General features: G+C 39.0%; 1 protein-coding gene across 1 annotated transcript in view; it reads left to right on the top strand.

Annotated features, from left to right (window-relative positions):
• AGK (acylglycerol kinase) overlaps window positions 1-24965 on the top strand; it is a 97176-nt gene extending 72211 nt beyond the window's left edge. The window contains exons 10-16 of the mRNA XM_074193543.1: window positions 1832-1911; window positions 6483-6540; window positions 8031-8175; window positions 8907-9004; window positions 11921-11991; window positions 22666-22750; window positions 24583-24965. Coding sequence (XP_074049644.1) covers window positions 1832-1911; window positions 6483-6540; window positions 8031-8175; window positions 8907-9004; window positions 11921-11991; window positions 22666-22750; window positions 24583-24720 — 675 coding nt within the window. The 3' untranslated portion in view covers window positions 24721-24965. The remainder of the gene's footprint in view (window positions 1-1831; window positions 1912-6482; window positions 6541-8030; window positions 8176-8906; window positions 9005-11920; window positions 11992-22665; window positions 22751-24582) is intronic.
• Window positions 24966-25366: the final 401 nt, after the last annotated feature.

Below are 25366 nucleotides of genomic sequence, written 5' to 3'. Positions count from 1 at the left end.
CCAAAGGTTCATTTCATCAAGGTTCATGTCACTACTGTTTTTCTGTCTGTGTTCTCAGGGAGAAGAAGCCTTGTTGATTGCTCATACTTAATCTCTTCTCTCTCCAAAGGTATCCTCAAATTAAAACCTTATTAAGATGAATCTCATATGTGACTTTTTTTCTTCAAGTATACTTTTCTTCAACCTCATCCTAAATTTCTGTTCTACATGGGATTGTTCATATCAACCAAGGCATAATCTTCCCATGTGCTCCCCTAATCTTTTCTTCCTGGAAATCATCATACACATCTCAAGATGAAATATGAGCCACCATACTTATCTTTTATATTGGGATAGGCACAGAAACAGTCTATGCTGATGGTTCTTTCTCTTGTCATGACCATTCATTCCAGCTGACCAACAAACTTCAGCTGTTCTGCTCTGAGTAAGTTAGAAAACTGTATGAAGTTAAAATCTGTTCAGCAACAGGTTGACCATGACAGCAGTTCTGAGGGATATTTCCAGTTAGAAATGAAAAGTGGTTAACTGCCCCTTCCACCATACTTTCCCAATTCATTAACTGCATGAATGTAGCTTTTGGTTGAGAAATTTAAATTAAGTTTGAGAGGGCGGCTAGGTGGCACAGTGGATAGAGCACCAACCTTGGAGTCGGGTACCTGGGTTCAAATCCGACCTCAGACACTAGCTGTGTAGCCTTGGACAAACCACTTAACCCCCATTGCCTTGGAAAAACTAAATTAATTAAGTTTGATAATAGTTACTTAATGACTTGACCTCTCTTCTCTACCTTTTGATTCCACAGCTACCATAGTCATTGCTAGGGATTTTTTCTTTCGAAAAATGTAATCATTTGGAGTATATTTTCTCTGAAGTTGTATCCTTTTTGGCAGCTCTTACACAATTGATATTATAGGTGTTTATTATGTAACATAGAAAGAGCAAAAACCCTTTTCAAAACCTTCCAGGAATTATGGACATCCACAGAAATCTCTTCCCCAAAAAATATACATATTCTAAGAACTTGGAAATAGAGTAAACCATAAAGTGTGCCCCAAACACACCAGGTAATAGGACTGTCATCATGACCACTCTTCTGTTGAGCCAACACTCTGACACTATTATTAAATTCCTGGACTAGGGACAGCTAGGTGGCGTAGTGGATAAAGCATCGGCCTTGGAATCAGGAGTACCTGGGTTCAAATCCGGTCTCAGACATTTAAGAATTACCTAGCTGTGTGGCCTTGGGCAAGCCACTTAACCCCATTTGCCTTGCAAAAACCTAAAAAAAAAAAAAATTCCTGGACTAATTCTTTGATGGCAGACTTCAACTTTGTCCCAAAAAAGGTAGATAAGGGAAAAAGAATGAAGAAAACAATGATAAACTCAACTCCTAGGCTGTATATAAACTAATAAATAACATAGAACAATTTTTTGTTTGAATCTGAAGGTGACATTGTTGTCAACTGATTCCTGAGTTTAGAATAGCCAAGGATTGACCCTTTTTAAAAGTATGACTTGAGCATCAGTTTTGAGGATCATGTTCATTATACAAAGCAGTAATCTAGTTTAAAAAGAATTTTCATATTTTTGTTATAGTTTTAAAAAATCAAGACTGCTACCTTTAGTCTAATATGATAGAAAAATTGTGTTGTGGCTTATATAGATATATAAATACACACACACACACACACACAAAATGGGTATCATATCACTTGCCTTCTCAATGCATGGTGGAGGGCAGGAGGGAGGGAGAAAATTTAGAACTCAAAAAATTTTAAACTATGTTATTTGTTGAAATCATTAACCTTTATTTCCTGTTCTTAACCTCCAGGGAGAAAAAGAGCAGCCTGTATTTGCATTATCTGGCCTGAGATGGGGATCCTACAGAGATGCAGGCATCAAAGTTAGCAAGTAATGTAGTATTATTTTACAAATATGTGATTTTTCTTTCTTTATATTCTCCTTACTAGAGTTCTCATTTAAAAAAAAAGATTCTATTCACTTAAGGTTCTAGAGATACAGTACCTCATTTCATAATTTTTTTCACCCCATTTGGCAGACTTCTAAGTTCAGTTTTGTTTGAATTATAGGGATGGAAGTTATTTTTGTGGAGATTGGCCACCCTTAATGCAAAGAGGATTAGGAGAGTTCCCATCTCATTAACAATGGGTTGATGGTATTTGAGAAAAACAGTAGATTTGCTACTTAAATTCAGGCCTTCTGAGGGTGCATGTCTGAGTTAAAAACCGTGATCATGGTGTCCTTATGGCCTGATTGGCACAAGGGAAGCACATTATAGAACTTGTTTCTGATGCATTACACTGATGGATGGGTGTGACTTCTCCTAAAGAAAGAGTACCCTTTCTGTTGTTCTTTTTAAGTGTCTGAGGCCAGATTTGAACTCAGGTACTCCTAACTTCAGGGCCAGTGCTCTTTCCACTGCGCCACCTAGCCGCCCCTCTGTTGCTCTTAAGAGAGCAAAAGGAATCCTTGCTTGGAGGGTAAGGGAAAAGGAGATTGTAATGATCTGTCATCAAAAGAAACTGGGATTATCATTGATCTCTCTTAAAAAGTGAATTTATTTCTGGAGATCTCATAATCAGGGACTTGGAATTCTTGTAGACAATGAATTAATAAGTACTTACTAAGTATCAGCTATATGAAAGCATTGTGCTCAATTCTGGGAAAGGTAGAAGAAGCATGACTAAGATGGACCAGCCTCTTGTTGTTTATGGTGTAATTGGGGAGGGGCAGCTAGGTGACTCAGTGAATAGAGTACCTGCCCTGGAGTCAGGAGACCTTCAGTTCAAATCTGGCCTCAGACACTTAATAATTACCTAGCTGTGTGACCTTGGGCAAGTCACTTAACCCCTTTGCCTTACAAAAAAATCTAAAAAAATAATAATAATATAATAACAATGTAATAGGGGAATGGGACACAAACATAGAGAATTATACAATATTGCATGAAGAGATAAAAAAGCAAGTAGTATTAAAGGTCCTCCAGATGGTGTTATTGATCAGGTGATCAGGAAAGGCTTCATGGAAGAAGTGACATTTGAACTGACTTTAAATGAGTATTTTTCAAGAAGCAAAAATTCCAAACCCAGGAAAAACATGAAAGTGCAAGAGTGTTTTCAGGAAAAAGAGAATAGTCTTAACTTGGCTTGATTAGTCACAGAATGGGATTATATGAGATGAGGTGGGAAAATAAAGACAGGTAACAGAGAAGTATGGATTTTATCCAGTAGACAATAGGAAACTGCCAGTTTTGTGGGGGGTTTTTTCCATTTTGAATTTAATGAATACCAACCAAAAAAGGGAACATTTCCCTAAGCAAATAAAAAAAAAAACAGGAAAAAGATTTTATCTGAAACTAAGAATCTTCATTACATATATTAATATATGATAATTCCATATGTCGTTTTCAAAGTGGTCTGACCACTTGTATTTCCTTAAAAATTTTGTGTTTTTTAATGCATTTAAAAAAATACTTCATTGACTTGCTTTCATTTTTTTAAATATCCCAGGGGCAAGCTATGTAGTACAGTGGATAGAGTCGGGAGGACCTGAATTCAAAACCAGCCTAATACACTTAATAATTGCCTAGCTGTGTGACCTTGGGCAAGTCACTGAACCCAATTGCCTTAAATTAAAAAATAATTTTTTAAATAAAAAAATAAATGCCAATACCTGGCTCTCCTCTCTTCCTACTCACCAACCTCTTTTAAAAAAAAAGAATAAAAATATTGCCCATGCAGCAAACTGTCATTAAAATAATGCAAATCCATATATTTGCCTTATATTTATATAGAAATCTAGTGACAGCTGTCTGATCTTTGCATGCTTGCTATAACATTTTATTTTATTTTATTTTATTTATTTTTTTAGGGTTTTGCAAGGCAAATGGGGTTAAGTGGCTTGCCCAAGGCCACACAGCTAGGTAATTATTAAGTGTCTGAGACTGGATTTGAACCCAGGTGCTCCTGACTCCAGGGCTGGTGCTTTATCCACTACGCCACCTAGCTGCCCTAGTTTAACATTTTAAATGAGACTGTCCACCAGTTGAAATGCCCTGTTTGTGCAATGGAAAGAAACCAAGTGACATAACTGTTTCCCAGCCTGCTGAAGGATTGCAAAGTGCTAAGCCACTTGTGGAATGTTGAGGGGATCTGGCAGTTTAGAAACCTCAGCTGGGAGTTGGGGAAAGTTTAATCTGTTTTTTTCTATTGAAGAAATAGAATTTTTATAGGAAGCAAACTATGTTAAGGTAGGGAGCTTATCTATGGAGGAATGGAGGAAGGTCAGTGCTTTCTTATCAGTGTGAATCATATCATTCTCCTGATTTAATGGTTTTCCATTCCCTCATGGATCAAGACTTAACACCTCTTTCTGGCTCTCAGTTAGAGGTGACAGTAAAGACTCCTCCAGAGTCTGGTCCTGATGTTATCTCTTAATGTTCCTGGATTATAAACTCCTAAAGGGCAAATCCTTTTGGTGAGGATTTAGCCTTGTACCCTGTCTGTGGGGGCACTTAACAGTCAGCCAAGTAGAATATGTTTACTTGTCTGTGGCTTTACTTGGGTTGGTCTTACATCTTTGCTTGTTTCTGACCTTTCCTCATGCTCTTGCCCCCAGCTATGATGCTCTCCCAGCATGTCTCCACCCACCCCAGGTTCCTCTTTCTGCCTTAGGCCTTTGCCAATAACTAAAAAGTTTATATTCTCCTTCCCTTCTTGAAGTGCTTGACTCTTCATGTTTGTGTCATGTATTTAGGCATTGGCATTATATTCATTTTAGAGCTTTACATTATATTCATTTAGAGCTTTATCATATAGTGGAATTTTGTAGGACCCCAGAGCATTGTCCCTCACCAATCTGGATCAGGATCAAAAACAAAAATTAAGGGAGTCAACCAAGAGTGAACCAAATAGCCATTTCTGCCAGCCAGCCATGGTCTGCTCTAAGCCGGGATAGGAAACTCCTTACATCCAGACTTGTAGGACAGCTTGTCTAAATTAAACACAATTCAAATGAACATTGTGTGAAAAAAAAAAGCAAGAAATATGCTTACTCCTAAACCATAGGTGGTTATTAAAAAAAGAATAGTAGACCTCTTAGGGAAAATGTGTGTTCTGGCTATTGGAGATGGGATGAGTGTTAGTTGATCTTATGTAAATGAAAGCCCTTTGGAATTGAACAGGAGGAGGCCTTAATGGCCCTTGATCTTTGGGGTCAAACAAGAGGCTAGAGTGAGACCCTGAAGACCCTCACTAACTGCTCCATTGCAGCTCTCTCACTGACAGTAGAGACACCAGAGTTAAGCCTGCTGGTAGCTCTCTGGGTGGGGAGGGAGGTCCTTTGCCCATTTCTCTCATGGTCATATCCTTTCAGGTGGTGTTCTCTATTATTTTATATATGTTCTCTCCCTGGCATGGTTATATAAGTGCAGGGTTCAAGTCACACATTCTCCTGTATCCTGCAGCATTTGACAACAGTCCTGGACTCCATTAGTAGCTCAGTAAGTGTCTGTTGAATTGCATCAAGGGAAGATAATATGGAGTAGGAAGCCAGTTATTTACCCTGAGAGCCTCTCAAAGCCTGGTGTTAGCCGTGTCTCCCTCACAACTCATCCCATAAAAATTTATTGCTTACATATAATATTATACTCTAGCTCAGGCCCCCATGCCCGCTCATTAGTACTAACAGCAGCCACCCTAATGGACTTGTCTTCCTAGACAAAGAAGGATGCTGCAGGAACAACTAGGTGATGCAGTGGATAAGGCACCAGCCCTGGCATCAGGAGGACCCGAGTTCAAATCTGAGCCTCAGACACTTAATAACTGCCTAGCTGTGTGACCTTGGGCAAGTCATTTAACCCCATTGCCTTAAATAAAGAAAAAAGGATGTTGCTGCCTTCTCCATCAGAGTTCAGTTCATCTGTCTTCTCAAGCTTCTAATGACTCCATTCACAACTATTTCAAGCCTTTCCAGTCTATACCACTGTTGCCCATGTCTGCCATCAAACAAAGGGTTTCCCTCCTGGACTGACCTCTCATCTGCAGAAAATCTGTTTATTGACGCTGTTTATTATATCAGGGAAAGAAACATTTTTTAAAATTTATTTAAGGCAATGGGGTTAAGTGACTTGCTCAAGGTCACACAGCTAGGTAGTTATTAAGAGTCTGAGGTTGGATTTGAACTCAGGTTCTCCTGATTCCAGGGCTGGTGCTCTACTGCACCACCTAGCTGCCCCAAAGAAACATTTTTTAATACAGACATAAATTCATTTTTCTAACCTTGACTCTAGTTATGACCCTTTTACTATTATACTCTGAAGGTACTTAACATTTTGTACTTGAGGGTATAGATATTTGCATTTTGTTTTGAATGGTACAGATCAGATGAATAAGACTCTTGGAAATGTTATCACATTTTCTAATCAGAAATTCTAATCAGAATTTCATCTCAATCCTTTTCAGGTACTGGTATCTTGGACCATTAAAAACCAAAGCTGCTTATTTGTTTAGTGCTCTTAAGGTAAGTAAAACACAAAACATGGAAAACCCTGATTAGAAGGATGTTGTATTTTTATATGTGATGCACATTTCTCATTTTGTTTGTAGTAGAAAAGGTGAATGGGGGGGAATGGAATCTGTTTCATCATATTGTGCAGAAGAATGGCATATATACAAGACTGCATCTTCAAAACAGGAAATAAACAAAATATACCTACATTAATAGTCTTTTTGCTGATAAAGTTGTCTTTTCTTCCACTCTCTCTATTCAGTCTCACCCCTGCCCCAATCTACCCTTCTAACACCACTTAACCTATTCAGCTTCTTTATTCTTGTGCAAACTTATCTTTGTGTGTGTGTGTGTGTGTGTGTGTGTGTGTGTGTGTGTGTGTGTATTAATAAATATGTACAAATCTATCTTTGAGTATATGGACCTAGACAGACTTGTTTATATTTTTGTTTAGCTGTGCATCTCTGTATTGTGAACAGATCTCAAAGTAAAATATATTCTACATACAGAATATACTCTCTACATATAGTTTATAGGTATATATTATTAATAATATGTATAAGCAAAAGGATAAGTGCATTTCATGGGTTGATGAGTGAAGGAAGAGTCCAGATAAATAACTAAATTGTAACATCTGGATAGAAACAAACACTTTTCTTAAGAGATAGTTACAGAAGGCTTTTAACTTGGGATTTGTGAATTTTTGAAAAGTATGTATTTTAACATATTTCATATCAATGAAACCATGTCTCAATATAATTAGTTTTCATTTTAATCCTTAGCAGTTGCAGAGAAGGTGTCATCCTGCATTGGTAAAAGGAGTTTCCTTACTCTCTAGGGCTGAAATCATTAGTCCAGTTCCCATCCCTGAGAATTTTTTCTGGATCATCCTCCAATTATTAAATCACAGAGGACTCTTAAGATCTGTTTTTTTATATTAGAGTATTTGATTCCATGTCCCCTCACAGACCAGACACTTGTGCACATGTGCATACATGCACACACACACACACAGACACTCCTCAATTCAGAAGTTCAAAGGGGAGGAGCTAATTTGTGAGAAACCATTGAGTTCAGAGCTGGCCTAGTATCTTTGTCTTTTAATTAAATAATTTTTGGTGTAACTCAATACTTTTGTTTTTATTAGCATCTGTATATGTGAATTAAATTTTTTATGGAATGATTCCCTTCACACACTTAGTACCATTAGCTTTGTCTTCTTGTGTTATCTTAATAGTTTCCCCTGTACTGAAAGGTAAGTTTATGCATTGAGTTGTTAGTTTGAAGGAAAGATTCCTTATATCTCTTTGTGATGAGGAATCAGCTCTAGAGGAAGAAGCTTTAGAAGACTTCAGTCTTCAAATTCCTTTAGAGTCACAGATTTCATGAGGAAGAAAAGGAGGCATTTGCCTTTCCAGTAGAAATCCAGATCCTGCTTCACTGTCCAAGGTCTCCCAGGAGTAGTTACTAGCAATATTTCTTAAATCTCTATGTTGATCTAGGAGTGGCCTCAGATACATCAGGCCTCCATCAAATATGTGGGACCTACTGAGAGGCCACCCAGTGAGCCAGAAGAAAAGCCTCCCAGGCCTGCTTTATACAGAAGGATATTTCGAAGGCTCACATACTGGACACGTTCTCAGGATGGTGAGAGATTATTTAGAAATCTGGGATACCCTCGCTACTTGACACTGCCCTTAGATAGCCTCCCTAATCAATCCATAAGTATTTACTGTGTGCCTACTGCATACCAGGCACTTTCTGGGTGTAGGGTACATATAGAGTGAAACAGTCCCTTCTCTTTTTCTTTTGCAAGGCAAGTGGGTTTAAGTGGCTTGCTCAAGGCCACACAGCTAGGTAATTATTAAATGTCTGAGGCCAGATTTGAACTCAGGTCTCCTGACTCCAGGGCCAGGGCTCTATCCACTGTGCCACCTAGCCACCCCTAACAGTCCCTTTTCTTGAGGAGCAGATATTATCCAATCGGGGAAAGAAATCTTTTTGGTTCATCCCTTGTGTCTAGTCAGCTCAGAATCCAAGCTGCCAAATAAACTGATCTGAGTTCTCTGGCCCAGAATTATTCATTTTATGGTAACAGACTCAGCCTGCTGGGTGGCATAGAATGGGCCCCTCTTCTTGACTTCTTTGGCTGCTGTACTAGGTTAGAATGTGTCCTGTGTGGATCCTCCCCAGTGGCTCTGGCTCTTCTCTCTCCTCTGTGTGTAAGCAAGGTATACAATAAATAAAGCAGGGGAAGGAAAAGGACAGTACAGGCAAAAGTGGAGCTGAGCAGCTGGAAGCCCCAGGCATTTGTTTTGCCTTCGTAGTCCTGGGACACTAATGGAAATAATTGACCTGTGCCTAATGGTTTCACACAGCCATCTCCCAGAAGGTAAAACCAGAGGTCTGGAAAGAAGTGCAGTTGTCTACTCTGGAATTATCCATCACAACAAGGAACAGTCAGCCTGACTTGATGGTAAGAGGACCATGTTATAAATCAGTATTTTGTGTTCTCCAGTGAGGCAGCAGAGGTCACTTGGTTTTTCTACAACTTAGTGTTTGGTTTATACTATGTAAATAAGTGAAAGGACTGAGATGGAAGGGTCAGGATCAGGTCTGGGGAGAGAGGTGAAGGAGGTGATAACATAGCATTATGGGATAAGACACAGAATGTCAAACCTGGAATGAATCTTATGGAATTTAATTTTACTGTTTCACTTTCGAGATGATATAACTCAGGTCCGAGGAGGTAAGGTTTCTTCTGAAGACTTTACCTTGGATCCAGATTATCTTATTTCCAGTCCAGTTATCTTCCTGTCACACCTTGGTACCTCATAAGACTAGAAAGGATGTTTGTTTTAAAACTTCTTGGACTGTAATGAAGAATTCTGACCCTGCAAGTGTTAGAGTAGTCTTCAGGTTTTCTGCTCTTGAGGTCACTTTGACAGGGCACAAGGCAGTGTAGACTAATAGCCCCCATCAGTTTACTCTTGTCAGTATAAATTTTAAAATACAGTTTTATGTGATTTCCAGTTTGATCCAGCCCAAGGACCTAGATTATATATCTTAATATCACTGACTCAGGGTACTCCAAGATGATTGTTAAAATGTCTCATACTTTTTACAATAGTAAACTAATAGAAAAAGCATATCCTCTTTGTCACTTGATATGATAAATGATATTAGCCTCATAGATGATTCAACCTGCATAAACCAGTAAAGTTACAACTAGTTAACCCTTCCAAAAAATGGCAGGTGCCAACAAAGGGAAAAATGCATGGTCAAAATAAATAACATTTTTAAGAATTACATGATTGAATCTAAAAACAAATTAATTTTAATAAACTTTCATTTATTCATTCATATAAATAACAGTTCTTATATAAAGTTACTACTGAAAACAGAAGTTGGGAGAAGAAAATTTTTCTTTTTCCTACCAGGATGTGCCACATAACCATTATTTTAGAGGCTGTTTTCATTTTTTTTATCCTTTGTGTCTCCACCCATTCTTGGCTTTACCTTTACATCTTTGCTGTTTGTTTCTCTGGAGGAGGAGAATTATCATCAAGATCTTGACAGAGCATTTGTTTAGAGTAACTTGATCTTAAATTGTAATTTGAATCTAAAGTTAAAATCTGGCAGAGAAAGAAAAGAAAAATAGCCCAAGGGCACAGATATAATAATGACCATTCTTGCATAGACCATCTTAAAAAAAAACTGATTAATCACAAAGATTAAAAAAGGTCAACATAAGTTAAGTTTTAAATATTTTCTTGTTCGCTATTACCATTCTCTTAGCCTCTCAAGCAGAGGATTCTGAATCTGTCCATGTCACCATTTTGGACAGATTCATAAGTTACTATTGGGAGGTTCAGTGATAATCTGCTTAAATCTGTCTGGCATCACAGCCTCAAAGTTGCTAGGTAGAAAGGATTCCATAATCATCCTAGTCTTGTTATTCCTGGTGTAGCATTTCAAGGAGAGGTAGAGCTGTCTTCTACTGTATGAGACCCTCGATTCCTGATCAGAGCTGCTGCTAGCTAGCTTCAAGCAGGTTGACCAGAATAAGGCAGGAAGAATCAAGACTAAGAGTCTGATTTTGTAGGACTATGGCAAATTTTATAGGTAGATGAAATGAAGGTTATATTCCACAGGAGCAAATGGGAAGGCAAATAAAGACCAGTATAGTAGCCAAATAGGAGATCTAGAGTAGAGATCACAGCACTAGCAAGTAAGAGACACCAAGGTGTTCCCTTATCAAATAGATCACATTTCTTTCCTTTTTTATATATGATTACTCGTTTTGTTTTACTCTAGTATGTCACTGTAGCCCTTGCAAAGAAGCTTTTGCTCATTCCCACCCAGAATGGGAATAGAGTAATTACTGAGTTTTTTTTAATTGGAAGAGAGACATTGTATATTAGTGGGTAGAACTGTACTGAGTCAGGGAGACTTGGGTTGAAATCCCATATGACTTATATGCATTGTATAACCAAGAGTAAGTCACTTAGATTACACCTGCCTTGGTGGAGGGAATTCCCAAACTGACAGAATCACAGGTATTTGAAATACTATACATGTAGCTACATGAATGGTATCTATCTCTTAGAGAGGTCTTGGGAGACTCAAATGGGATAATTTATGTAAAATACTTTGCTAACCTTTAAAAGTTTGCCCTGTAAATTATTATTTTTGTCATTCATGTCATATTATAAATGATAGTACTCCTGAATATCCCCCAACTAATTTGGTGCAGGAAAGCAGGAATTAAACTGAGGTTCAGTCAAACAGTACCATAATTGTATGTGACCCCCACATGATAGTGACTGGAGAGCTCAGCTTCCACTCCTGGCTACTCTCTTCTTGTGAGTCTGTCACCAGCAGGTTTTGAAATGAGAGATCTGCACAAGGTGAACACGTAAAGCAGCATTTCTTTCCAAAATTTATACTGAACAGCTTGTATGTGGTTTTCCATATGATGGCATCAATAAGAACAAAGATTCTGAAAAACATTGTTTTGGCATAAAAGTGACTAATCAGAAGGAAGGTCAGCTTAAGGGACAAGGAATTACATTAATAATACCAATAATTGTTATTTTTAGTGATCAGCCTCTGCCATGAATACCTCTGAACTGTTTTGGCTTAGGACCCTGCAGACCCTGAGTCTCCTCCTACCACACTATAAGATCCATGAGAGCAGACTGTCCTGCCTCAGCTTATTTTCCTCACCTAGCAGGAAGCTTGGCCCATAATTCGAAGTTTACCAAAAGCCCTACTAAACTGAATTGAATCACTTTTGGTGGTGAACAATCCAGGGATAACACCCAGGCTAAATCTCATTAGCTGCAGTGATGGAAACACTAATCAGAGTCTTCTGAATTCTCTTTCTCAGGGCACAGAAGATTTCATGAATATTTGCATTGAACCAGATACTATCAATAAAAGTGACTTCATAAGTATAGGGTAAGTACAAAGGAAAAGAAGCTTGTTTTGGGTGTGAAGGCAGTAAAGTTTTACTCTTGTGTGCTCTATTTTGACTAGTGGACTGAGAATTAAGAGTTGTTTTCCTTCTGCTTGGATTTTAGCCTTTCAGATTAGATTTCATGCACAACTCCGCTGCCATCTTCGGGCTCCTTTCTGAGGAGATCAAACATATTTCATAACAGCCTTACCTTTTAACTGAAAAGGAAAGTGAAAGAACTTAATGACCAGTTCACCCTTTTTCCTTTCCCAGGACTTTAATTAATTAACCATCAAGTGTTTAGTAGGTGCTTCCTATGTACTAGGGATTGTTCTAGGCATGGTGTATATGAACCCCAAAGAGAAGGAGACCCCTGCCTTTTGTCCTTCTGGAGCTTACATGTGAACAGGAGAGACATTGTCCATATATCACCAACTCACTAAGTAGTAAAGGGGACTAGGGAGGGAGAGAAATGGAAGCTGCTGGCTGCTGGGGTGCAGAAAAGACCTTGTGCAGAAGTATTCTTTGGAAACCCCACCACCCCACTGGATTTTGGATCACAAGCCCTTTCCCCAAGTCTCTGCTGCCAGCTCCAAGGCCTGGAGAATGGGGAGAGGCTGCCATGTTCCTGAGCAGGGGCTAACTCTCCCTGCCATTTGCTTGGTTCTTATTCTCAGTGCTCCCTCTATTGCCTGAAGAGGCAAGAAGCACATTCATTTACAGCAGGATCCCCATGGTTACTGTTGTATTCACAGCTCTCAGGGTTGGCAGCTGCTTCCTTCTTGCTTGAGTGAGCACAGTTCCTGCAGTCAGTGCAGAATCTCCAGGCCCTGCATATGCCTTTGGTTTTATCTGCTCTGTGAGGAAAATGCCTTTTGTTTTCTTAAAGAATAGGGAAAAGTTATGGTTTCTGTTGAGGGTATTGTCATTGAGTCCAGATGATGAAATCTCCTTTCTTTAAGTCTTTGGCATCTAAGGATAGGATTATCTTCCTTCCTGATAACCTAATTGTGTCAGGTTATATCTTAAGCAGTTTGAGGACCAGAGCAGAGGCTTGTAATGGCAAAAAAATTGTAATTTTATTATATTGGTAGATTTGGGGAAGGGGTAGGAAAGAGAATCATATGTCACCCTGGGCAGGAATAGGGGAAGGGGAATAGGTACTAGATTTATGATTTTATTGATAAAGAGCACTCCCAAGTGAGGAGACAAGACCAGTCTGAATATGGAAACAAAAACTAAGGGACTTGTCTTCAGCCCCACAGCTAGGATGTTTTTCCTGATTCTGAAGCACCAACTCTAGCCACTTTTCCATCAAAAGATGGAAGGAAGAATTTGATGGCCATGTTTTCTAGTGGGATCATGAAGTAAATAAGAGTTCTTTGCATCTGGCTTGTGGAATCAGTTTTCCTTTTTTCTGGTCATTCTCTCATATGAAAGGCTTCATTGCTGTTATGGTCCCTCTCAAAATTCACAAAATAGTTTGAGATAGAGAACCCAGGAGATCCAGGTGTTTTTCTTATTCTGCTACCTTGAGAAAATATTTAAACTTTTTGGGCTTCCAAATCCTCTAGGGAAGGAGAGAGACTAAAAGATCTTCAAGTCTTTTACAATTACAAAATTCTGATTCCAAATTAATTTGGAAGGGGTAAAGAAAAGATCATTTATTTTTAGGTAATTTCTTTGTTGTCTTGATGTATCATTAACATGATTATGCTTTTTAATTTAGCTAGAAGAAGAAAAATAATGGGTTTGGGGGTTTTGTTTTCATTTATTTGAATCCTTTTAGTCAGGGTTATACAAAAATATGAGTTTTCTAAACCAGAGGCTATGTTCCAGCTGTTTCAGATTTCTGCCAATCTTTATATGACTTCTAACCCCTCTTCTGGTTTCTCCTATTTTCTGTTGTCCCTCCTTCATCTCCATTGCCTCCATAGTTACCATTTAGGTTTTTAAAACATTTGTTTCCCAAGTGCTACTAAGTCATTTGTTGATTTCCCAGAACCACTTTCTTCTGAGATTTAGGCATTCAATGTAGGTTGTGTGTGTATACAATGCTGACTGCAGATAGCTTTGTCTAGTCTAACAACTACCAAAACAACTACCTAAAGCAGAGGAGATTCAGGGTGAGTGAAAGTAATTTTTGTATCATTCTTCTTGGGCAAAATGTCTGTTTTAGTTCACTATAGAATAGTATCCAGTCAGTGCCTCTGAATAATTGATAGAGGAAAGGGTAGAATAAGAACTGGACTTTCTAGTTGTTTTTTAAAAATTATAATTATAAAATTATAAAAAATGGGAAAAGTCCCACATGTTCCAAAATATTCATAGCAGCTCTTTTTGTAGTGGCAAAGAATGGGAAATTGAGGAGATGCCTATCAATTGGGAAACAACCGAACAAGAGTTATGGTATATGAATGTTATGGAATACTATTGTTCTATAAGAAACCATGAATGGTCAGACTCTATGGAACAAATTACAGGAACTGATGCTGAGTAAAGAGAGCAGAACCAAGAGAACATTGTACATGTTAACAACATTGTGAATCGATCGACCTTGATGGAAGTAGCTTCTCCAGCAGTTGGAGAGCCAGGATAACCCTGGGAGACAGTTATGGATAATGCTATCCACACCCAAAGAAAGAAAAACAAAAACAAAACAAAAAAATCAAAAAACCCTTCAGAATCTGAATGAAGACTATATTCACTTTTTAAAAATTTCTCTTTATCTCATGGTTTTCTTTCTTTTCCCTTAATCCTAATTCCTCATATAGAAAATGACTAATCTGTAAACATGTGTGTATATATAGTATTCACGAGACTGTTCACTGCTGAGGGGAAGGGGATGGGGAGAGGGGAAGGGCATGGGGAGAGGGGATGGAAGGAAATTGTATAATTTAAAAATATACATATGCATGTGGATGAATGTTGAAAAACTTTTATAATATGTAATTGGAAAAATAATATAGAAAAAATTTATCAATTAAAAATCTAATGAAGTTTCATATTTGAAGATATAATATAACTAACTAGAAGACTAGAAATTAAACATTGGATTGATTCACTTATATTATTTATTATCTTTTCTCCTCTTAAAGAATTTGATCTTTGATGCTTATGCCTTTGACTAGTCCAGTGATTTGGGAGATTTAATAACTACTTAATTTAGGTGTAGTACTAAACTCAAATACTGAATTTTTCATTGTGTTTATTTGAAGATAACAGATAACTCTCTTGTATAGTGGGAAAAGCATTGGAGTTAGCCTCCTCTACCCCTTAACTATTCACATGACCTTGAGCAAGTCACAGCTTCTCTGAACCGCAGTTTCTACCTGTTACTACTTTACCTAGTGGCAGCCTTTTTTTTAATTTTTGTAAGATAGTGGGGTTAAGTGACTTTCCCAAGGTCAAACAGCTAAGTAAGTATTGGGATTTGAACTCTAGTCCTCCTGACTTCAGAGCTGGTGTTTTATCCCCTGTATCCTATCTGCCCCATGGCAGCCTTATAATAAGACTCTAAAAGGCTCATCCATGCTCATTGTTCATTCAGCTATTACTACTGGAGTGCTGACTTTGTGCAGATTCCTGTGCTGCCTGCTGGGCAATATGCCAGTACCACAGCCCTGCACTAGTTTAACATCTAGCAATGGGAAGTGAAAATAAAAAACTAAATGATAAATATAATTATAAATAAGGCTAAGATAGGATTGTGTACTATAATGAAAAGAAAGCTGGATTTTGGAAGCAGAAGGCTTGGATTTGAATTGTGGCTCTTACAAGTACTATGCTAGGTATAGGGATATAAAAGTGAAAACAGTCCCTCCTCTCAAGGTTGCATTCATGGGGAAAGGCAACACTGTACATATATTAAGGTATATAAAATAAAAGGTGTTTTTGAAGGGGATGCTTTAGCACTTATGGGGAATCATAAAAGGCCTCATGTTGAAGTTGGTATCTGAACTAAACCTGGAAGGAAGCTAGGGCTTTTTGAACAGTTTGAGTGAGGAAGGAAGTTCATTTCAGGCATGGAGTACAACCCTGTCTAAAGGCTAGTGATGACTGTAATGTCCTGTGTGGGAATTAGTAGGAACGTCAGTTGGATTGAACCATAAGACATTGAAAGGGGAGTATGAGCCCAGTGTCCAAGGGAAAGGGCTTTAATCGCAATATGATCATAGTCCTAGAGGGGTTAAAGAACCCATTATTCATGGTCTAGTCCAACCCCTTCACTTTACCACTGAGGAAACTTGGACTTAGGGATGTCAAATGACTTCCCTAAGTTATATAGTCCTCTAACTTCAGGGCCTGGGCTCCCTCTATGGAACAAGCTGAATCTGTTCATTGAAATCATAAGAAGATAATGAAATTGACTGCCTATTGGTGGAAAAGCAACATGGTCAAATCCATTGTTAAGAAAAATTACTTTGGAGCAGACTTCTAGGAGGGGGTACCAGTGTGACATTGCAAAACTCAGAAGCTTCTGGAGCTTTTCCCAGTAACAACTTTGAATAAAATCTCTAAACAAATCCTAAAGTCAGAGAACCCCTCCAAACAAATAGTGAAACAACTTTTTGGTGAGATATCTTGGAAGAACCTCAGGAAAAGGTCTGTGCCAAGTGGGCAAAAGGGTTGTGGAGCCTAGTGTAGCTGGGAAACAAGTGAAAGGCTTTTAGCCATAACCCGGCTCAGGTCCTGGTAGCTCAGACATGGCTGAGGTCCCAGTGTCCGGCTGAGATCCTAGCCTGTGGCTCAGGTCCCAGTGGGCAGCTAAGGTCTCAACACAGCAAAGTGGCAACAGAGCTGAAATTCCAAGTCTACTGAGGTCAGCTGAGGTCTCAGCTCAGTGAGCCAACAGTGAGGGTCTAAAGCATAGTTTGGAGAATAGGGTGCAGCTGCCTTAGTGCAGGGAGCAAACCACAGGCCCCAAGTGTAACAAGCTTGGGACTGTACACCCTATACCACAGAAGCAGAATGCAACCATCAAAATCAGCTATCAATTACCAAAAAAAAAACCCCAAAAAACAACCCACTAACCATTGACAGCTACTATTCTGATAGGGATGATAAAAATGTCACCTTAGAAGAGGAAGGCAGTGACAAAATGCCTACATGTGATGCTTCAGAGGATATTATTAAGTGCTCTCAAATGCAAAAAGAATTCTTGGAAGAGCTCAAAAAGGATTTTTAAAAAGGCCAAAGAAGAGGAAAAGAAGAAAAGTGGAGGGAAAATAGTGAAAGTTATGCAGGAGAGTTATGAAAAATTGATTGAAGAAAATAATTTAAAAAGTAAATGACCAACTGGGAAGGAAAACAACTCATCTAAAAGTAAAATTAACCATATTAGAAAAGGAAATACAAATGCTAACTGAAGAAAATAAAATTCTAAAAATCAGAATTGTACAATGAAAACGAATAACTATGAGACACCAAGATTCTAGCAAACAAAACCAAAAAGACTGAAAAAAAATTAAAAATTTAAAATATCTCTTAGGAAAATGACTGACCTAAAAAACAGATCTAGAAGAGGTAATTTATGAGTTATTAGTCTACCTGAAAGTCATGATCAAAGAAAGAACCTGGATAGCATATTACAGGAAATGAACATGGGAAACTGCCTTAATATCCTAGAACAAGAAGATAAAATAGGCCTTGGAAGAATTCATCCATCACTCCCAGAAACCCCAAAATAAAAACTCCAAGAAATACTGTAACCAAAAATTCAGAATTCTCAACTAGAGAAAATTCTACAAGCAGCCCAAAAAAAGCAATTTAAATACAAGAGAATCAGTGGAGCCAAGATGGCAACCAGAAGGGATCCAGTCTTAGGAGCTCTCTGATAAAATTCATAAGCTAAGGACTCTAAACTTTCCAGAGACAGAACCCACAAAGGGACCCAGTGAGGCAGTTCTCCGACTCAAGGTAACCTGGAAAAGAGCAGAAAGGCTCTGCTCCCCGGGATTGGAGGGGTGGCCCGCCAGAGCGAAAGAACTTCAGCCTCCCAGAGGCAGCCCCAGGGTGCTGGGAGTCTCAGCTCACAGCAGCAGGGAAGTCTCCTGAGCTGCACCCCGAGGAGCACCGGGCACAAAGTGGGGACCAGCGGGGGACCTCTGCCAGAGCCAGCACGTGGAGCCCAGCTCTCAGGGCACACAGCAAGCAGCCTGGTCTTTCCCCAGCCCTGATCCAGGAAACAGAAGCAGGCGGAGCCAGTAAGCAGGAGCCCCCAGGGCATGAGCCCATTAAGCTGAGGGAAGGGAGTGAAGAGAGAGAGACTGCTGAGCTTGGTCCTCTGCCCCTGGAACAGGACTCTGGGGCTCTGACCACATTCAGATCCTGATCCCAGTCTAGGCCCCCCCATAGAACAGCAGGGACCCCCCACCTCAGCCCCGTGGCAGAGGGAGGTGCTTATGGTCATTCACAGACCAGGAGGGAGGACAGAGCCTCACACACTGAGACCCTTGTGGGAGTATCCCAAAAGCTCAGGAAGCACCCCTAAGACCAGGCCCAGGCTGGGAAAATGAGCAAGCAAAGAAACAAAAGGAAGACTATTGAGAAATATTTTGCAAATGAACCCAAGAAGGATCAAAATACTCAGTCTGAAGATGAGGAAGCACAAGCTCCTGAATCTAAGGACTCCAAGAAAAACAGAAATTGGGCTCAGGCTATGACAGATCTCAAAAAAGACTTTGAAAATCAAATGAGGGAGTTGGAAGAAAAACTGGGAAAAGAAAGAACAGAGATGCAGGAAAAACATGAAAATAAAGTCAGCAGCTTAGTCAAGGAAATCCAAAAAAACGCTGAAGAAAATAGCATGCTAAAAACCAGCTTAGGTCAAATGGATAAAACAGTTCAAAAAGTTATTGAGGAGAAGAATGCTTTAAAAAGCAAAGTTGGCCAGATGGAAAAAGAGATAAAGAAAACTCTGAGGAGAACAAATCCTTCAGACAAAGAATAATTCAGGGAGATTGATGAATTTACCAAAAATCAGGAATCAACACTTCAAAACCAAAAAAAATGAAAAATTAGAAGAAAATGTGAAACATCTCATTGGAAAAAGCAACTGATATGGAAAACAGACTTAGGAAAGATAATTTAAAAATTATTGGAATACCTGAAAGTCATGATCAGGAAAAGAGTCTTGACATCATTTTCAAAGAATTACTACAGGAAAATTGCCCTGATATCCTAGAAGCAGAGGGCAAGATAGAAATGGAGAGAATTCACTGATCCCCCAGAGAAAGAGATCCCAAAAAACCAACCCCTAGGAATATTATAGCCAAGTTCCAGAACTCCCAAGTCAAAGAGAAAATATTACAAGCAGCCAGAAGGACACAGTTCAAATATCGTGGAGCTGCAGTCAGGATCACACAGGACGTAGGGCTTGGAATACAATATACCGGAAGGCAAAAGAGCTTAGAATGCAGCCAAGAATGAACTACCTAGCAAGGCTGAATGTCCTCTTCCAGGAAAAAAGATGGACTTTCAATGAACCAGGGGAATTTCAAATGTTCCTTTTGGAATGGCCAGAGCTGAACAGAAGGTTTGATCTTCAGACACAGGACTCAGGTGAAGCATAGAGATTGGAGGAGAGGGGGGAAATATGAGGGACTTAATGAGGCTGAACAGCATGTATTCTTGCATAGAAAAATGACACTGATAATACTCATATGAACCTTCTCAGTTAATAGAGCAGGTAGAGGGAGCTTTTATAGTTGAAGCACAGGAGAAAGCTGAATTTGAAGATAAAATATGGTGTAAAAATGGAGTCAATAGAAAAAAGGGAAATGGAGTGGGAGAAAGAAAAAGATGGGGGGAATAGTTCAAGATATTTCGCATAAGATTTTTTTTTATTACAATGAGCTATTGCAATGATATGGAAATGGGGAGGCAAGGGGGAATGAGGGAACCTTTGCTCTCATCAGAGATGGCTAGGAGAGGAAACAGCATATATACTCAATGGGGTATAGACATCTGGAGTAAGAAGGAGGGGGGAGCAGGGGGAAGGGGTGGGGATGTGAATAAAGGAGGAGAGGATGGACCATGGGGGGAGAGTGGCCAGCTATAACACATTTTCTTTCTTACTTCTTGCAAGGGGCTGGGATTGGAAGGCCTGCCCAGCACCATAGTGCCAGGTGGATGCTGGGCCTAAGGGGTGGTATGGGGGCTCAGGGCTTCTTGTCCCCAGGACCAGGGATCTGTCTGCTGTGCCACTCAGCAACCCTATAGCAGATTCAGAGTGAAAGGAGAGAGAAAATAGAGTACATGGTAGTGGAGAAATAAGAAAGGAGGGAGTTGCGATCAGCAATGGCAATGGTGGAAAAATAACGAAATAACTTTTGTGATGGACTTATCATAAAGAATGAGATCCACCCATGACAGAGTAGTTGGTGTTGGAACAAAGACTCAAGCACATTTTTTGTTATTATTATTTGGGGGAGGGTGCAGGGCAAGTGGGGCTGGATGGCCTGCCTGGGGCCACATAGCAGGGTGATCTTTGGGTGTCTGGGACCAGATTTGAACCCAGGTGTCCTTGGCTCAAGGGCCAATGCTCTGTCTGCCACGCAGCCACCCCTACTATTATTACTATTTTATTTTATTTTGGGTCTTTTTTTTCTTAATTTTTTTTGGTTTTTGCAGGGCAGTGGGGATCGGGTGGCTTGCATGTCACATAGCTGGGATTTTAATTTTTTTCTCTCCCCTTTACTTTTTTCACCCAAGCAAGTCTATCTATATTCATGGGGGAAGAGGGGTATTTTGTTTACTTGTAAACAAGAATATTTTATTAATGTAAAAAAAATTTGTACAAAATTAGAATAAAAAAATAAATTAAATAAATAAATAGAGTTTTAAGCACTGAAAAAAAAAGTAAGTACAAGAGGGTCATGGACAGAATTATGCAGGATTTATCAGCTTCAAATTAAAGGATTGAAGGGCCTAGAATATGATATTCTGTAGGGCAAAGAAGCTTGAATTAACTTCCCTGCAAAATACAGGGGAAAATACAGAAAATTTGAAGACTTTCAAATTTATCTGATAAAAATTGACTCAAGAGATGTGTAAAAAGGTAAACAGAAAGGGAAAAAATGTTAGTCAATAATATTAAATTAGGTATACTCCTACACAGGAAAACGGTATTTGTAAGTCCTGAGAATTTTATTTCTCTAGACAGTTGAAAGAAGCATACTTAGAGGGCTTGGGCAGAAATTGACTGTGATGGAAACAATGAAAAAGACTAACAGACTATCTTCTGTGGGGGGTGGGGGGTGGGGGGAAGGAAGTGAGATTGGGGGGAAATTGTAAAATTCAAAGTAAATACATCTTTAAAAATATTGACTATGATGTGACAACTCTTAAGAGTTGTAGGTCTATTGGGACAGATGGAGGGGATTGTACTTGAAAAAAAAGGTGTCAATACAAATTGATTATGATATAAGGATACTTATAGCTCTTAAGAATTGTACTTCTCAGGCAGCTAGGTGGCGCAGTGGATAAAGCACTGGCTTTGGCATCAGGAATACCTGGGTTCAAATCCGGTCTCAGACACTTAATAATTACCTAGCTGTGTGACCCACTTAACCCCATTTGCCTTGCAAAAACCTAAAAAAAAAAAAAAAAGGAATTGCAGATAGAGTGAGACAGTAGTCAAAAGCAAAACAAAACACTGCTGAGAAATATAGAAATATATTGAGCACAGTTTTATGCATATAGCCTATGTTAGATTGTTTGCTGCGGTGGAAAAGGGAGGGTAGTGGGAAAATGTGGAAACCCAGAAGCTTGCAAAAGGATGAATGCTTCGCATATAATTGGAAAACAAACAAATAAATGTCCTCAAAAAAAAAGGAAAATCACTTTGGAAGCTCTGTGGAGGATGAATTAAAGAGTAGTTTTCTCAAAGGATAGCCAATTAGGAGGCTATTGTAATAGCCCAAGTGAGATGGTAGGAAGGTACCTGCTGACAGTGTGACCACAAAGGTCATCTCTAAAGACTGTAATGACCCTGCCTGTTAAATGGGGTATTTGGACAATTCAACTTTCAGTGTTGTTATAAAAAAAAGTGCTTTGTAAATCTTAAAACACTATATAAATGTGATTTAGCATTATCATTATTATTATTATTATTATTATTATTATTATTATTATTATTACTATGGTTGTATAGATTGAAGATATTTCTTAGCAATTCTTAGATGAGCATCTGATATTATTTAGAGCAAAAGTTACCTTTTGATTCAGGAATAAGTATTGTTTAAACCTAGATTTAGATCAAAAAGTTAAAGATGGTGGAGGGGTCTGTTTTATTGCTTTTTATTATTTTTACAATGCTTTTTGATTCTGATTAATTGACAAATTTCCTTTTAAATTACTTTAAGAGCTGAGAACATGAACAGAGGAGTACAGCTTTGAATTAAAGAACTAAGCCTTGCAGTGAGTGCACTGACATGTTTTCTCGTGTAGGCTTCGGCTATACATCACGTCTCCAAGTCTGCAGAGCCAAGCGACAGTTTGTGACTGAAGTGGACACGGCCACTAGAGGCCTTCCTTGTCTGCCAGTCACGTTGGAGAAGTTTCCAGCTTTGGCTTCTCTGTGTCTAGCTCGAGTCTACTTGTGTATTGCATTGTCACTTCCTCAATGCAGTTACTTTTGTCCATTTCTAAGATTCCGTTTTCTACTTCAACAGGAGCCAGAAGATGAGAGACCCTCACGTGTGTCCCGAAGGCTCAGACTGCCTCCAAGCCAGCCGGTGTACCTTGCTTCTTCCTGAGGTAAGAGTTCAGGGGTAACTGGCTTGTATCATCTGTCTTTTAACTCCTCTAAGACAACATGCATAATGAATCAGCACTAGATTGGAACTAGAAGACCTAGATTCAAATTTCAACTCTATTGACTAACTGTATGAAAAAAGGTAGGACCCCTCTGAGTGTTCTCATCCATTAAATGTATGTGTACTCCTTACTTCATTGGGTTGTTAAGAAAATTACTTTGCAAAATTTAAAGCGTTCTATAAAATGCATGTTATAATTCTTAATCCTTGGGATTGAAGTGTTTTCTGAGATTTTAGCCTCCAACACTGGAAGCCCTTCTTCTCTCTGCCTTAGACAATGGAAGGAAAAGTCACTTCCAAGGCCAGGATTTGATATCTGCTTTCTGGAGTAATTTTAATTTTTTTTTTTTTTTTTGCAACTATGTAAAATATTTCCATATTAGTCATTTTGTGCAGTGGATAGAGCCAGCAACCCCTCACTCAAATCCAGTTCACATTCTTGTCATGGCACCACCTTCCTGATGTCATGGTCTTCTTCAAGAATGAAGGACAAAGGGATGGCTAGGTGGCGCAGTGGATAAAGCACTGGCCCTGGAGTCAGGAGTATCTGGGTTCAAATCTGGGCTCAGACATAATAATTACCTAGCTGTGTGGCTTTGGGCAAGCTACTTAACCCCATTTGCCTTACCAAAAAAAAAAAAAAAACCTTAAAAAAAAAAGAATGAAGGACAAACATCACAAGAAGACTTGAAATAAGAAAAAAATGAAAGTTGAAAATACGTTTATAATTTGGTTACATTGGTTTTATTTGTGCACAAACTTCTTTATATAATCAAAATTATCTATCTTACATTTTGCTATGTCCTCTATCTCTTCTTTGATTCTAAATTCCTCTTGTATTCATAAATCTAACAGAAAACCTGTTCCCATGCTCTCTTAATTTACTTATGGTATTATCCTTTAGATGTAAATCATGTTTCCATGATCTTATCTTGGTTTTCTGTGTGAGATAGTGATAATTAGTAGCAGCTTATTTAAACCTGTCATATTCAGAATAAGGGCAAGGAAAATTTCTCAGGAAGCAGCTAATCTTCCATTACTAACCATGTAGCATCACATGTAAAAAGCATTGATAAGATGGGCCTATCTTTCTGGAAGCCCAAGATCATTTAAGTCTCTCCTCAGTGTCCCAAAAGACTTCCTCTTTCCTCCCCTACTTTATCCTTTTCCATTCTGAGCAGAGTTCACTCTCCATCATCAGCAATCTGCAGAGGCCTAGAGGAATAGATTGACTATTCAGTTTTGTCTACTAATTTTAACAAGTCATCCTCATCTACCTAGTTTTCCTGTATGATTATACAAAACTTTAGAAATCACCACAGTGGCTTGATGAATTTAGCAAATTGTCTTTTACAAAAAGGAACAATACCATCAATGGAAAATCCCTCTTTCATTTGTAGTCTGTGCTGGGTGTTTTTTATGATGGTGGCAAGTATATGCATGTCTCTATGTTTGCTGCCTCCCTCACTTGATATTAATAATCAGAGGGTTACTGAACAAAGTTTACTTACATTATGACATCTCTTATAAAATCTGGTATGATTTTGACATGTATGGGATAAAGCTTGGGATATACATGGATATATCAGTGCCAACAGCTATTGGAAATGGTTGTGCCTATTTTGAGTCATATTTTCATGTTACGGTATATTTAGAGTATTGAGCTACATCCCTCCTCATATGACTTAGAAACACAATTATACTGCTGTTCCGATGTTTCAGAGTAGTATTATGGCTACTGAGTCTCTGCTCTGGGATTCCTCTTCTCTTCAGGGAACAGGTGGGTCCTTCAGCATTGACAATGAGGAGTATGAAGCCATGCATGTGGAGGTGACACTACTGCCCAAGAAGCTCCAGTTCTTTTGTGACCCACGACAGAGAGAGAAGTTGTTCCAGGTGCCTGTACAGTGACCATGGACAAGGTGACAGAAATCAGCCCTTCTTGAGTGGTGGGGCACTAACTACCTGAAGGTTGGGACTCTGCTCTGCTACACCTAGGAAAAGAGGTGGGACCACATAATGAAAACAACATCCCGTTATCTTGGGGGCTTCTTCTTGTGAAAAGACCCCTCTGCCACTTGGAATATCCCAAAATGTCCTGTTTATCATCCGTCATGTAGCCAGCTTCCATTAAAGTGTTTCAGTTTTTATCTTGACATTCTACCCTCTTGGATGTTTTTTGGTTTCCCGTGATATATATCCTGACTTTCAAGAGTTTCTTCTATTCCCAAAATAGCACATGTTGAAATGGAAAAGGGTTAAGGGCATCTATTGCCTCCCCCAGGTCCCAAAGTTCTGTTCTGATGTATCAACATGACAAGAAAATAACCCTTCTTTCTCAAGGTAGTGCCAGTGGATTAGAAAGAAAATCAATCAGGACCTACCCAGCTGGAAAAGGTTGAGCAGCAGACTTGGTAGCAGACTCCTGTTTTGCCCCTTTGGGGCCAGCCTGGCCATTTGAGCTCAAAGGCTCTTCCCCAGCTTGGCTGCAGCAGGGATAGCCACCTCTGTTCACCTACAGAAGTACCCAGTCAGAGTTTTTACTAAGAGGGAGCAT

The sequence above is a fragment of the Macrotis lagotis genome, chromosome 7 (genome assembly GCF_037893015.1).
Source record: "Macrotis lagotis isolate mMagLag1 chromosome 7, bilby.v1.9.chrom.fasta, whole genome shotgun sequence".
Taxonomy (NCBI): Eukaryota; Metazoa; Chordata; class Mammalia; order Peramelemorphia; family Peramelidae; genus Macrotis; species Macrotis lagotis.
The sequence above is the reverse complement of the archived record's forward strand: the minus strand, read 5'-3'. Positions and strand labels throughout refer to the sequence as shown.